At 39.7% G+C, this 15,693-nt stretch overlaps 1 protein-coding gene across 2 annotated transcripts; it reads right to left on the bottom strand.

Annotated features, from left to right (window-relative positions):
• Nucleotides 1–5,695: 5,695 nt before the first annotated feature.
• Nucleotides 5,696–13,144, bottom strand: LOC130163534 (23 kDa integral membrane protein-like). 2 transcript variants are annotated; one of them, XM_056367806.1, is made up of 10 exons: nucleotides 13,090–13,144; nucleotides 12,880–12,962; nucleotides 11,191–11,256; nucleotides 10,078–10,203; nucleotides 9,909–9,983; nucleotides 9,298–9,393; nucleotides 9,069–9,163; nucleotides 8,217–8,322; nucleotides 7,994–8,077; nucleotides 5,696–6,955 (listed from the first exon to the last, which is right to left on the bottom strand). In XM_056367806.1, exons 2-10 carry the CDS (start codon nucleotides 12,937–12,939, stop codon nucleotides 6,833–6,835), a joined length of 831 nt encoding a protein of 276 aa, XP_056223781.1. In that variant the 5' UTR covers nucleotides 12,940–12,962; nucleotides 13,090–13,144; the 3' UTR covers nucleotides 5,696–6,832. The 2 variants fall into 2 exon arrangements, with proteins under 2 accessions (XP_056223781.1, XP_056223782.1); XM_056367807.1 differs by lacking the exon at nucleotides 13,090–13,144 and having other exon boundaries at nucleotides 12,880–12,990.
• Nucleotides 13,145–15,693: the final 2,549 nt, after the last annotated feature.

The following is a 15,693-nucleotide window of genomic DNA, read 5'->3' as shown; positions in this document are numbered from 1 at the left end:
AGGTTTTTTAAGCTTATTGAAAATGACACTTTTTAATTAGTTTAAGGAGCAGCAGCAGTTTGGATTCCTCTTAAAGGTTAAACCGAAGAATCCACCCACGTAAAAAGAAAAAAGAACACGCAGTGTAAAATGAAGGTCATGTATTGTGTGGTGTTCCATGTGTAATTGAAGAGCTGTATAAGTGGTGTCTTTGTGCCGCTCCCTGCAGGTGCCTGGGGGGCGGGGGGGGCGGGGGGGGGGGGCGGAGCAGGCTTACCTGGTCTGACCTGGTCGAGATCTCTCTTCACTCTTCAGTCAGTCTCACTTTATCTCTGTTGGTTTTGTTTTCTCTTTAACTTCAGTTTAGATTACAGGTCATGTGTCCTCCACCCTCCACAGATTTAATACAATATTCATGCTGGAATCAACAGTTTTGACTTCACGTGTTGTAAACGACCGGACCAGACTGATCATGTGTTGCACTGATCTGTTACTCTTCTCCACCGGTTCCACTTACATCTTCTTCATCGTTTGATTTCTCAGCATGAGGGTGTGAATGCTGCTGATTCTGTTGGTATTATAGACGTTAAACTGACATATGCAGAAATCAGCCCAGAAAAAACCCCACATGTAACGTATAGAATGGAAACTCCCCAAATTCTCAGAGAAAACAGTGAAGACATAATCTCAGCAGAGATCCACAACAAGCAACAACATGAACAGAGCCCAAAAAACAACCTAAAATGTTGGGTAACCCGACACTTGAAACTGAAACTGCTCTCATGCGTCGTAACACTCTTGTTGACACACTTTCATTTTGTTCATAACGGCGGAAAAACACAAGTTGTTAACGCTCTGTCACTGATTCTGGTTTCCCACGGGTGTTTGCACTTGCACCTGGTTTATTTATTTATTTATTTTTCTTTTGGCTTTTGTGCCTTTATTGGGCAGGATAGTAGAGAGAGACAGGAAATGGGGAGGCAGAGAGAGGGGGAATGACATGCAGCAAAGGCCGTCCGATGTGGGACTTGAACTGGGGCCGACTGCAGTGAGGACTGTAGCCTCTACACATGGGGCGCCTGCTTGCACCTGGTTTAAAAAACATGTTGTCATTATCCATTATCGTGTCCACTTTGTGATCTGATCTCCAGCAGTGGAAGAAGAAGCAAACTGCAGTTAAAGCTCCATATTTTCTTCTTCTGTGTTTTATTTGAAGTATCGAAGATATAAAAACCATCTCAGTGTAGTTTCACATCTCCTTTCTCAGGCTTCTCTCTGCAGCTCTAGTAACAACATGTCTGTGAGCCAATCAGAAGAGAGGAGGCTCTGGGCCTCTCCTCTGATTAGTGATCCATTAAAAATTTTGCAGATTTCAGGTAAAAACACTCAGAGAAACCAAATCCTGCAAGGTTTGGATGGTGGGTCCAGGTGGGCGGGGCTTGGTGACTGCTTTGTTGTGACATCACAAAGTTCCAGAAGTCCTGACGGCTGGTTTTAAGGCTCAGTTTCTGAATACAGGCTGTGTGCATTTCTCTGTGGACTGAGGCTTTGATACTTTCACAGTATTAATATAGAAGCTAGAGCTGATCTATAATCTATAATCACACTACACATGGACACAGACCTTTACACTGGAGGAGCTTTAAAGTAAAGTACATGAGTACATTTACTTAGTTACTTTCCAGCACTCACAAGAAGTAAACAGCCGCATAAATATAAGAAATAAGAAAAACAACATGATTTAGAAAAAGTATTTATTTAATGTAAAATCTATTTTTCTACACTGTTTCCATTCTGAATGGCTTATAGTCTCAAATGAAAAGTGTGAGTTGGGCTCCATGTGTTTGTGCCACTCCGTTGCCATGAGACTATTGGTCCAGGATTCACTCCGCTCCTTCACAGGATGTAGGATTTCCTCTGGAGGCGGGGGCCAGCGACTGACAACATTCATATTCACAGGAAAACTAGATCTAGTTTGGAATGTACTTCTATAACCAACAGCTCAACTTCCACTCTCGGTGTGGACACAGGGACAGTGTTTCCAGTAATCACCTCAGTCCTCTCACTCACGTGCTCATTCAATAATTGTATACAGTCTCCAAACTCCCTCGGGTCTTTGCATTGTGTTATCATTTCCAGGTGTGCAAAGTCGTTATTGAACATTGTGTTTTAAGGTGGAATTTCCTGCAGGATGCCAACGTCCTGTTTCAGCCTGTTGCTTATGAAATCTTCACCACCACCCTCCACAACCGCAAACTCTGGGTTTTTCCAAACTTGTGACAGTGACATGACAGAAGACATCAGACACCAACCAGGCTTTAGTTGGGATTTTATAATCCGCCCAGCTTCAGTTGAGGATGTTTGAGATCCATGCTCCATGACACCGTGAAACTTTTTAATGATGAATATTTACAACAGACTGTGACTCGTGACGGGTTCATTAACTGCAGTAGAAGAATATCTCAATCGAAATGTTGTTAACTCTCAGAGGTCTCAGGGTATTTTATCAATTTCTACATTATTTCTTAAGATCACTTGCGATCATTTGAGATGATCTGAATGATCTGGATGAACTGGATGACTGTATGATGACATCTCTGGACAACTTTTCAGCTTTGAGACTGTATCTCTGCTGGTTGCAGGTGGGTTTTTATTTCAGTCAAGGGCGGTTCCATCTTCTCGCTCTCTTACTTCCCGTCACAGTCGCTACACTGTGGAGATACTGTATCTGTGCTGATAAGAAAGGTTGGCTCGTCAATGGTAAAATTAGCAGTTCAGTATCTCGTTGCTGTCACGGCAAGTTCACTGATGTGCTCTGCCGCCTCCCTTCTTCTTCTTCTTGTACATAAATGTGTTGTAAAACCCACAGCTGTGCAAGTGATGGAGCAGAAAAGGCTCTAAGTTTTGTAATTTTCATCAACAAGAAGAAGAGAAGTGTTGCGAGAGAGAATATCTGTGAACTCCCACTGACCGACTCCACAGGATGTAATGACAGAGCTGTGGTTCTCGCCGCATATTCTCCAAGTTCTCATATTCTCCAAGTTCTCATATTCTCCAAGTTCTCATATTCTCCAAGTTCTCACATCGTATTCTCCAAGTTCTCACATCGTATTCTCCAAGTTCTCACGTCGTATTTTCCAAGTTCTCACGTCGTATTCTCCAAGTTCTCACATCGTATTCTCCAAGTTCTTACGTTGTATTCTCCAAGTTCTCACATCGTATTCTCCAATTTCTCATATTCTCCAAGTTCTCACGTATTCTCCAAATTCGCATGTCGTATTTTCCAAGTTCTCATGTTGTATTCTCCAAGTTCTATCATCGTATTCTCCAAGTTCTTACGTCGTATTCTCCAAGTTCTCACATCGTATTCTCCAAGTTCTCATATTCTCCAAGTTCTTACGTCGTATTCTCCAAGTTCTCACATCATATTCTCCAAGTTCTCATATTCTCCAAGTTCTCACATCGTATTCTCCAAGTTCTCATATTCTCCAAGTTCTCATATTCTCCAAGTTCTTACGTCGTATTCTCCAAGTTCTCACATCGTATTCTCCAAGTTCTCATATTCTCCAAGTTCTTACGTCGTATTCTCCAAGTTCTCACATTGTATTCTTCAAGTTCTCACATCGTATTTTCCAAGTTCTCATATTCTCCAAGTTCTCACACCGTATTCACTAAGTTCTCACATCATATTCTTCAAGTTCTCATGTCGTATTCTCCAAGTTCTATCATCGTATTCTCCAAGTTCTTACATCGTATTCTCCAAGTTCTCACATCGATTCTCCAAGTTCTCACATCATATTATTCAAGTTCTCATGTCGTATTCTCCAAGTTCTTACGTCGTATTCTCCAAGTTCTCACATCATATTCTCCAAGTTCTCACATCATATTCTTCAAGTTCTCACGTCATATTCTCCAAGTTCTCACATCGTATTCTCCAAGTTCTCATATTCTCCAAGTTCTTACGTCGTATTCTCCAAGTTCTCACATCATATTCTCCAAGTTCTCACATCATATTCTTCAAGTTCTCACGTCGTATTCTCCAAGTTCTCACATCGTATTCTCCAAGTTCTCACATCGTATTCTCCAAGTTCTCACATCATATTCTCCAAGTTCTCACATCGTATTCTCCAAGTTCTCACGTCGTATTCTCCAAGTTCTCATGTCGTATTCTCCAAGTTCTCACGTCGTATTCTCCAAGTTCTCACGTCGTATTCTCCAAGTTCTTACGTCGTATTCTCCAAGTTTTCACGTCGTATTCTCCAAGTTCTTACGTCGTATTCTCCAAGTTCTCACGTCGTATTCTCCAAGTTCTCATGTCGTATTCTCCAAGTTCTCACGTCGTATTCTCCAAGTTCTCACGTCGTATTCTCCAAGTTCTTACGTCGTATTCTTCAAGTTCTCACATCGTATTCTCCAAGTTCTCACGTCATATTCTCCAAGTTCTCACGTCGTATTCTCCAAGTTTTCACGTCGTATTCTCCAAGTTCTTACGTCGTATTCTTCAAGTTCTCACATCGTATTCTCCAAGTTCTCACGTCGTATTCTCCAAGTTCTTACGTCGTATTCTTCAAGTTCTCACATCGTATTCTCCAAGTTCTCACGTCATATTCTCCAAGTTTTCACGTCGTATTCTCCAAGTTCTTACGTCGTATTCTTCAAGTTCTCACGTCGTATTCTCCAAGTTCTCATGTTTTGAAACATATTTTCTTCACACATCCTGCTCAGCTTACACTCTTGTAGTTACATTTGTAGAACAAGTTGTAGAACATTTGTTACTGGTTTATTAACAGTTATAATTACAGTTGACTGACAAGCTTTTGCTAATGTTTGATTAGAAACTGAGCTGACATTTGTCTTCCTATTTTTTCCACTCTATAATAATAATTTCATGACCCCTTAGGTTTATCTGGTGACCCTCTGAAGGAGCTCGACCCCTTGTTTGGGAACCAGCAAGCTCCACTTCCTCCTCTCTGGTATTAGAGGGGCAAATAAAAGCCCTTTGTCAGGCAGCTGATGAATGCCATGTACACGCATAAAGAAGAGCAGCATGTTTGTATGTTATGTTAAAAGAATCCATGTTTAACATTACAGATGTTTCTGATCCAACCTCCAGAACTGGGGGCAAAATGATTATGAAAATTTGATCACAGAACAAACAAAACAAAGCGAAGATTAAATAAATGTCAAAAAAAAAAAAAAAAAAAGGAAATCCGATAAAACAGATGTGTATCAGAAGTTTGTTTCTGTTTCCTCTCCATCTCACAACCCCTCAAAATAATCTTGTGACACTTAGTTTGGGAACCAGTGGACCAAACAAAGCGCTGTATGTCTGATGCACAAGTATAGGACGGGGTATTCAGAGGGGGTAACTGAGGACAACCCTGAAAATGGGGCCATGAATGAGAGGGTTTGGAGCCAATACTGCGGGGGCTGGGAGGTGGGAGGGACCAGGATGAATAACATGTGTCTCACCCCTCCCTTCCTGGCTTCTCGGCCCCAGGACACAGCTACAGATCACTTTGTTTTCTGATGCTTATTTCATACAGTTTGACAGGCAGAGAGGAAAAAGTGATTGTTCACAGTACGAGTGATTTTCCTGAGTATACTCAATGGCGTCTGCCCCACAGGAAGTCCGCTCCAGGAACTGTGACAGGAGTCTGTGGAGCTGTTTATAAATATTTTTCATAATGAAGGAACATGTCAGCCAGTGCAGCAGTGTGTCTCACTGATGTGTTTTAATAGATATATCAGGATTTATACACATAGTCACACACAGACTTTTAATAGGATTTGTTGGCAATAAGAGAAATATAAAAAACCAAAGGCCTTATTCTTTAACAGTCAATCATTTTACTGCACAACAAATACTTTTACTTATAGAACATTTTGCCTGAAAAATAAACACCCATGCCACGCAGAGGATCAGTGCGGTGTTCCTAATAAAGTGCTCGCTGAGTGTGTAGTAGTAAATGCTGTACATGAAGAGAGTTTCCCTGCAGAACATCTAGAGTTTCAGCGCTGAAGCTTTCAGTGATTGAAGCCGTGCAGAGACCCAACTCACTTTAACCAGAAACAGCCCAAACAGTGACCCGCTGCACAGCGTGTTCACCGCGTTGCTGCCACCTTGTGGCTGCAGGAGGGAACGACAATTAAAGACCACACAAACGTTACTGGTGCAAGCTTTTGAGTAAACAGGAGAAAACTTTATCGGTAAAGCACCAAAGATAAGAGTCAAACATTTCATCACAACCAGCAGCCACTGTAGTTCTACTTGTTATTAGTTTAGAATAAAAGGTTCTCTCAGAGGAGTCGTAGCTCTGGATGAAGTTTTCAAACATCTCTTCAAAAGCAGAGATAAGAACTGTCTGAGCTCGTCTTGATTCTGGAGTTCACTGTGTTTTTTGACCCATACCCAGTTTAAAATATCTCGTCCTGAAGAGAAATAATGGAAAGGCAAATTTTGGGGCCTCAAGATCTGATTGGCTCATCATCTCAAATGTCAGATTTCCCCTAAAAACTGCTGGTGAAATGGTTTCAAACTCAAAGGTGCCCCATTGTGTTCATGCCCACCTCAGACTGTGATGCTATTATGACGACAGAAAGCCCAGGAGTGAGTTGGAATACTATTTTCTTTAACTTGATGTTGTGTGTATTAGAGTTGGAATCATCTTTAGAAATTTCCTGTGATTACATTCGATCATCACAGATCAAGTCAAATATAAATACACTGTTTTGAAAACTTTTTCAGATTCTCATAAAACCTGGATGACGCGGTTTTTATTGAAGTCTTCGACCACCACCAGCATGTATATATCGATGCCTCGGTTTTGGGTGATGGGTCAGATGTCAGAGGTCAGGTGAGGGTGGGCTTGGGTTCATATTTCACTCTGTTGAAGTCATCGACTGTGGTTTCTACCGGTGGCTTCTTCCAATATTCCTCCAGACCCAAAGCCAGACACAGAGCAATGGCCGCCATCTGCAGCAAACATAGTGTATTATTGCATTGGTTACAGTATGTACAGTATAATGTATAACTGCTTGTTTTTGTGAAATACACTTTCAGCTCCTTCTTTAATGTAGGTGAAATCTAGAATCTTAAACTCAACTAGGATCTTTGGACTTGAAATCTAATCATGTTTGCAAACTCAATTGTCTTTGAATTGTCTTGCAAACTTCCATAAATGAGTAAATGTATAAGCTCCTCCACAAACTCATAAACTCACTTTAAAACTTGTAAGACCTCCGGAAACATATACTTTCTTTTTTACAGAATCATGAAAACTCTTTCACCAACTCATAAAAACTTCTAGAAATTGTTCATATCATTTTAAGTGTTCCAGAAATTCATAGACTGTCCTGAAAAACACTTAAATTCCTTCCCACTGTTACACAAACATATCTAGAATCTAGAAAATCTTCCATAAGCTCCATTTCTAGAAACTCATAACTTCTGGAAATCCATAAACTCCTTGAAACTTGTAGCATCTCTGAAACTTAAGCTTTTCTAGAAACACATAACGTATCCAGAAACTCCTGAAGACCTATTGGAGATACTCATAACACCTTTCAGAAAAGTCTAAACTGTGGTAGAAAGCTATGTAGAAACAGGTAAGCTGTTGTAGAAACTGATACAACGTCCAGACATTCAAACATTTTTAGAAACTTGTAATGCTTCCACAAATTCAAAAACTTTTCTAGAAACATATTTAGGAAGATTCAGACTTTAATAGTTCCTTACAAACTCTTCCCAACTCATTAACCTTCATAGCAAATTATTTCATTCATCAACTCTTCTAAGAACTCACATAGAAATATTTCTGTATCTGCCTGTTGCCTCTGGTCATTAGTCTGTTTCCGTGAGTTAACATTACTATTGTCCACCATCAATTGCACAATTCAATGTTTAAATCAACATAAAGTCTGCAGTGAAGTTACAAAAATGTAGATGAAGTTTTAAAATAACAGATGACAGAGAAAGACGAGATACATTTATAAGAAAAACACTTTTGTTTACCATAATGGTGGCAACAGCTGAAATGATTCCTATCCTGAGTTTGATGGGGAAGCTTAGGTAGTTCTTCAGGATGGGCCCACAGGGCTGCCACACACAGAGGTCAAAGGTCAATATTCAACAATAAGAAAAACTTGGGGAAAGAAAATAAATAATGGTGGAAACCAAGAAGGGAAGGAGTAGCTGAAAAAGAAGAAATAAGTGGTTGATGAGACCGAGTAGTTACCTCTGAGTGAACCCATAATTTATCTGTGACCTGTCGGGTTGGAGGGTAATGGTCGCTGTCTACCATCACACAGGAACCTTCTGAACTGGAGTTACTGGGTCGAGAGCTGTGAGACAAAGAGAAGAAGAAAACATGAGCAGCATCTCTGGAAGAAACTGAGACCAGAGCCTCAAAAACATCTGGTGCAGAAGATTAAGATTGTCTATGTCTGACCACCTCAACAAAATGACCAAAAAAGAAACTTAATAAAGTCTTGAATTCTTCTAAAGTCTTGCAAACCCCTCTAGAAGTTCAAAACTCAAAAAATCTTGAATTTCTACTAATCCAATTCCAAAACCTTTTCTAGAAAATTACTCACTTTCTAAGCTTTGGAATTTTTCCTAGTCATCAATGAAAACTCCTCTAGAAACTCAAACCTCAGCTAAAAATTATGAAGTCTTAAAAAATGCAAACTCTCGTAAGGCTGATAATCTCAAAACCAAATCTAGAAATCCAAGAATTCTTCAAGAACCTTAACAGCTCATCAACATCCTCAGAAGTTGTTCTAAAAATCTCTAAAAGCTCAAAAGCTCCTCGAGATGCTCTGCTGTTCTACAAATCAATTCATTTCACAAGAATCTCCAAAGCTTTAGGAGAAACTCACATTTTTCCAGAAATCCTGACATTCTTTTAGACTCTAGAAGAATGTCAGGATTTCTAGAATCTAGAGCCTAATATGAAAATTTCTTGTAGAAGCTCCAACGCTCTTCAAGACTCTTGCAGAAATCCAGGAAGTCTTCTGGACCCCTGAGCGTTTCTTCAAGAACTTTTATAAAAATCCCGACATTGTTCGAGGGGCTTACAAGCTCTTACCTCTTTTCCAGGTCGGAGGTGGGAGGCGTGCAGAAGCAGGAAGCAGGAAGTTGATCCTGCCAGTCTTCAAAATTCCTCAAACCACAACAAGAGTACTGGGGAACAGACGGAGCGAGGTTATCTTCAGTCTACGTCAAATCTGACTCAGCACATTTAGAAAGATCAATTCCTTCTGGACTGAATCAGATTCGTTGCTACGATTTATGAGTTTCTTCTTCATGTGTCTTACTGAGTCCTGGAGTTTGTTTAGTTCAGTCTGGATGTAAGGATCTGTTCTGTAGAGGGGGGTCACGTTCAGAAACACCTCGTCCACTTCACCGTCCATCTACACAACACAACACAACACAACACAACACAACACAACACAACACAACACAACACAACACAACACAACACAAAACAACACAACACAATCAAACAGTGACAGAGATCAGTTTTATTTTGTAAGGTCACTCAAACCTAGATCGTACCATACAAAATAGAAGTTATACATTACATTAAATTACTGGATTATTAATAGATTAAATATAAAATAGATAAAAGACTTTAGATGATAAAGGCATTTCTCTATCATCATTGTGGAGCTTCCTTCACGCGTTGAAATAAAATACAAATATGAATGAGGTCCTGAGTTACATGCCAACTGTCTACCTGCTGCTCATGAGGCTGCTGGAGGCTGTGATGAAGACTGCAGCCACTAGTGATGAAGACTGCAGCCACTAGTGATGAAGACTGCAGCCACTAGTGATGAAGACTGCAGCCACTAGTGATGAAGACTGCAGCCACTAGTGATGAAGACTGCAGCCACTAGGGGGCAGTGCCAGAGAGGAGAGGAGTTACCTGAGTCTGAACCTGAACCAGCGGCGACGCAACAACCATCAGAGCCACAAACTCGATGAAGACCAGAGCAGAAAACTGGAGGAGACAATCACAGGTTAGCAACCGTGTGTGTGTGTGTGTGTGTGTGTGTGTGTGTGTGTGTGTGTGTGTGTGTGTGTGATTGTCTCACCACCAGCAGCAGAGTTTTGAGATCCATAGATGCAGCAGTGATCCCCAGAACAGACAAAACCACAGTGATTGGACCAAACACCTGCAGGACCAGTAAACCATCGCTACTGGACAACTGGTCAAACAACTGGGAGCGAGAGAGAGAGAGAGAGAGAGAGAGAAACACACCCCTTCACATTCACTTACAGAAGGAACATTTGAATGTTTCTGATTTTATATGATTAAATGTCACACGGCACCAAATATAATGAATATATATATATAATATTTAATTCCTTATTCTGTTATTTCCTGAAGTGGAAAGTAATGAAATACATTTACTCACGTTACTGTATTGAATACTTTTTTTGTGTATTTTGTATTTTTTAAGTACAATTTAAAATCGGTATTTTGTATTTTACTTGAGTACGTTTTGACTCAAGTATTGTACTTAGTTACTTTATAAATCCTCTCCGTTACTGAGTAAAAATAACAATTCAACCTACAGGGGAAAAATACGCGCCAGAACCGTAGACAGTAAACCAATGGCCAGAACCAACAGTGACACATGATGATGTGATCAGCACTGGCGCGTGAACATAGAGGGTGCGCACGGACAAGCTAGGTTAGTGGGCGCGAAGTCTTTAGTCTACCCTCACACCCCACACAAAGAAAGTAACTAAGTAACTTTCAAATAAACTACTTTTTACTTTTACGTGAGTACATTTTCAGATGAGTACTTCTACTTCTACTTGAGTAATATTTCATCAAAGTATTGGGACTTTTACTTGAGTACAATATTTTTGTACTTTTTCCACCTCTGGTTATTTCATTGTCTATTTGATTTAATGTATAGAGATATATTAAATGTTTTATTTATGAAATGTTTTATATATTTAATTTAATTTAATTTAATTTATGTGGAGATAATGAATTATTTATTTATGTAGCTTTTTTTAATCTAATTTATGGAGCGATATCAAATTCTATTATATCTATTTGTGTAATTTTTAATGTGCATATTGAATTTGATTTGAATCCTTTACTTTTGTCTTTTATCACTTATTTGTTGAATTCCCTCGGACACATCAGGCCTCTCTTTAAATTCAAACTGACCAGCAGGGAGCAGCGTTACCTTAGCAACCGGTATGTCTCCGTCGATGGAGGAAAATCCGACGCCGATCATCACCACACCAGACACCTGCAGAGATAATGAGGGGAAACGTTCAAAGAAAAGTGAAACTGCGTTAAACTGCTGCAGATGAGAGTGACTGAGTGTTTGTCGGGCTTCGTCTTTAACAGCAGCATTCCTCTCAAACTGCTCCGCCTCCCCAGAGAGACGCTCATCAGACTCCCATCAGCTGGGAACTGTGACGTCACAGTTTAACCGTTCACAAACACTCCTGCAGAAAAACACTGAGGCCTTTTCCCGCTGCTCGGCTACACAAACTATACAAACATTTGAAATGAAATGAAACAAAACAAACTACTTATATGTGTAAATAAAATGCACAAAAATGTACCAACAACTCATAAAACTGAAGGATACCAACACTGAATGTCAATAAAAGTTATTTCCACAGTGGCTGCTCTAAACAACAACATCAAGAAGTGAAACTCTCATGCTTCATTTAAAACAGGCACACTAATGACTTTAATCAGCTGATACAGCGTAAACAATAACAACACAGCAGCCAAAACAGGAAACAGGAAATGTTTTCAGTTTGAGCTTTAGGAATATTATATTGAGGAAATATTAGCAATTCAAAGATGTTTTACAGATATTTATGATGATAATGATGATAATTTATAATATAACATGAACCTGAAGGTGGTTATTAAAGACACTGATATTATATATTTCTATTTTTTTTTTCATTTGTTACGTGTTTTCTTTGTATTTATCTTTATATATTTGGGAATATGAAGAGGAATGAAAAGTAAAGGTACAAGGAGAAGAAAGATGAGGAGACTAAGAGAAGACGAAGCAAGGAAAGGACTGAAGGGAGGAAGTGAGGAGAGGAAATGAATGAAAAATGGAAACAAATCAAATAACTGCATCGTGATACGCTGAGTAATAATAAAGAGTGATCAGCATTTTAACATATTTTATAAACTAATCATTATGTTTTGTATGTAAAATATTATACTGTAGTAGTGTAGTGTAGTAAGTAACTAGAAACTTTGGCTGTCAAATAAATGTAGTAGAGTAAAAAAGATACGTAATAAAATAAATAAAAAGTACAATAAGAGGGTATAAAAATATTAAAAACTTTAATTATAATAAAGTGTTTCATACCAAATTTCATACCAATTATAACAATTATAATTCATTAATTTTTACAAGCCTTAGAAATGAATTTATACTTCAACATTAATTGTCTGCTGGACGAGTGATCAGAAAAAATGTGTAAATAATAAATAATACATTTGAACGTCTTCAATAAGGAAACCTGGGTAAACTCTGTCTGCTCATGAAGATCATGTATTGTGATTGAAAGCTTCAGAACAGCTACTAAATGTTTGTTTTCTCAACTGTCACACAAGGTGAAGGTTTTAATTTCAATCTCAATTTATAAAGGGATTAATTAAATTAGATTCTTATCTGATTTAAAAACTATTGATCAATAAGTTTGAAGATTATCATCAAATGTTAAAATGAATTTTTACAGTTTTACTTTTCGTTGTTTTTCCCAATCGATAAATCTCATTTCCCTGCTGCTAAAGATTCCAGTTGCTCATCATCAAATCCGTCACAACCAAACACAAACAAGTTGTTAGCAGTTAGCAGTTAGCAGCAGTTAGCAGTTAGCGGTTAGCTTACCAGTTGCAACACTGTGACACAGATTGCCAGTCCTCGCAAGTAACTCCTGCAGCGAGCCATGACTGCCGTCTGAGAGGGTCGAGCTAAAATAGAAACAGAGTAAAGAGCAGAGCCGAATCAGTGTGTGTGTGTGTGTGTGTGTGTGTGTGTGTGTGTGTGTGTGTGTGTGTGTATGTGTGTGCGCGTGTGTGTGATGGATGTTTTTTAAACCTCAAGAGTGTTTGGCTGCTGAACGAAGAACATGACCAAGTTTGGAAGATCAGCTGGAGAGGAAAGCAGAAGAGAGGAGAGGAGAGGAGAGGAGAGGAAAGAGGAGGAGTGAGAACTCCAGGTGAAATTATATCTAATTAAGAGGAGGAAGAGGAGGAAGAGGAGGGAGTGACTGAAAAAGAAAAACAGGAAGGGAAGCGAAGAAGAAAACGAAAGTACAAGTTTGAGGACGATGAAAAAAGGATGAAAAACAAAGTGTGAGGGAGGGGCAGCAGGCAGGAAAATAACATCTTTAATATAATAACATGTTTATTTATATAACACTTTGAGAAACAAGTTGAAACAGCCCTAAGTCCATGTTGCATGGCAACAGCCAACAGACTCAACAAAACATCACAGACGGCTTCCTAACCACTTCCTCCAGCGTTTCCTGCTCTCGTCCTCGTGGAGCTCAGAAAACCTCCAATCAAATCCTGCATTTTACAGGTGTCAGAGCTTCTCACATCAACTCCACAATCTTCTTGCTCTGGTCACTACACAGAGCTCCTGAGCAGAGACTGAGAGCGCCACCTTGTGTTCAGATCAAGCATCAACGTCCGACGCTGCTGTGATTTTGGGAAAACATCAAATACAGACCAGTTGAGGCAAATAAAGGCCCCGGTCACTTTTTGAGGAAAACTGTTGTGGAACAGCTGTTGATGCCCCCCATGATGATGTCATAGAAACTGTTGTGGAACAGCTGTTGATGCCCCCATGATGATGTCATAGAAACTGTTGTGGAACAGCTGTCGATGCCCCCCTGATGATGTCATAGAAACGGTGTGTATCAAACCAGTTTGAAAGAGCAACTGCCAGTGGGAAAAGTCCAACACCCAGCCAGCCAGTTGTTCAACTCTGTCTCTCAGTCAGTCAGTCACGGATATTCACGGATGTCCAGCCGAAAATCTTGACTCAAGGTCCACTTACTAGCTTTTTCTGGAGCTTTTTAACCACATCTGAGCAGTTTCCACCTGCTGATGAAGATGTGAGATGGGATTCTTTTTTTCCCGTTTTTATTATCAAATTAAAAACAAATATATTTTTTCTGTTCATTAATCCTAGAGTGATTACACCGAGTGTAATTTTAGTGGCTCAACAGATTTACTTGTGTGTTTCATCGCTCCTCTTGTATGGAAAATCTAATGGAATTTAGTAGAATCATTAAGCACAGTGCTGTGTTGACTTTAGACTAAAAATAACTGGAGGGGACGGACAGACTGTCTGGGTGTGTGTGTTTATGTCCATACATGTGTGTGTGTGAGAGAGAGAGACAGTCATAAACAGCGTTCCTGCTCTCCGCTGGTTTCTCAGCAGACGCTCGCTGTGTTTCTGAAATGTATAAACATCTGACGGATCATGGGCTGTATCAGCCCACACGGCGATAATGACGATAAACACCGCAGCTGCTCGCCACAGTCACGTGTGATGGAAGCCGAGTGGAACATCTCCATCCGTCACTGTCTGTCGTGTGCAGTGGAAACATCCATTAAAGCCAGTGGTACCTGCTGTAACTCTTCTTCTGTGAGTGCTTTTTGGCTGACTCTCTTTCATGTGTGGTGTGTGATTAACATTGCAGCCTCCAGAGGGCGCCGCCAAGACTTTATACTATTAATGGGCATTCAGACCAGCAGTGGCGTCCTGTTGAAACAACATGAGGTTCAGTCAGAGACACTTGCATCATGGAATCTGTCATAGTAAACGGTTGTAGAGTTAAATTTAGCAGATTTGAAGTGGCTCTGCACAAGGATTCTTCTGGGAGACCCCAAGTAAACAGACACCAGGTCATTCATTCAAAACGTTGTGAAAGTCACAGTCTTTTTAAAAGTATTACAAACCAAACCATCAGCAGATTATTCCATAAGCAAAGTAAAAAGATCCAGTCTTATATCAAAATAGTTAAACATCATCTCCATGTCAAGTTACTACGACAGTAAAATGTTAAATGTTACTTTAAATTTAATAACATACTTTTACTTAAGTAACAAGGATGAACTGATTAGAATTTGGTAGAGTTAAAGGTCAAAGGTCAAGATCACAGTGACCTCAGAAAAATATTTTTATGTTTTTATGCCATACTATACTTTGACTTTTTAGGCCTTATGAAGTTACTATGCCTTTTTGTGCTGTTACATGCCAGGCAGATCTGTTTTGTTTTCTTGTGTTTCCACCCCCCCCCCCCTTGTTTCTCCTCAGGTGAGAATTAGCCTGATGTTTTCCACCTGTGTGACCTGGTGTGTGCTGCTGATCATCCTCCTTCAGCCAACTATAAGATCCACACCTTTGTCAGTTAAGGGAGACCCGTTCTGTTGTCTCTGCCTGCCAGTTGAAATTGAGGTTTTGTGATAAGAAAGGTAAGTGTGGGGAGGGTTTTTGTGGACAAGTTTGGGGGCACCCTTTCTATTTTTGCACATTAGGTTTATTGGTTGGTGCAACCCGCTGTATGTTCTGTGTTTTTTAGCTATACGATGTAACTTTTGGTTTCTGATTTTTGTTTCAGGTGTAGTGTATAAGTTACAACTTGTTTTGTTACATTCATTTCAATTGTTTGGCACAACTATATTGTAC

Source organism: Seriola aureovittata, chromosome 22, assembly GCF_021018895.1.
Source record: "Seriola aureovittata isolate HTS-2021-v1 ecotype China chromosome 22, ASM2101889v1, whole genome shotgun sequence".
NCBI lineage: Eukaryota > Metazoa > Chordata > Actinopteri > Carangiformes > Carangidae > Seriola > Seriola aureovittata.
The sequence above is the reverse complement of the archived record's forward strand: the minus strand, read 5'-3'. Positions and strand labels throughout refer to the sequence as shown.

Coding starts and splice junctions, on each gene's coding strand:
- LOC130163534 (XM_056367806.1), bottom strand. CDS start 12,939: ATGGCTCGCTGCAGGAGTTACTTGCGAGGACTGGCAATCTGTGTCACA. Junction 10,204..11,190: donor GAGACATACCGGTTGCTAAG/GTAACGCTGCTC, acceptor TCTCGCTCCCAG/TTGTTTGACCAGTTGTCCAG. Junction 9,394..9,908: donor TGGTTCAGGTTCAGACTCAG/GTAACTCCTCTC, acceptor TGTGTTGTGTAG/ATGGACGGTGAAGTGGACGA.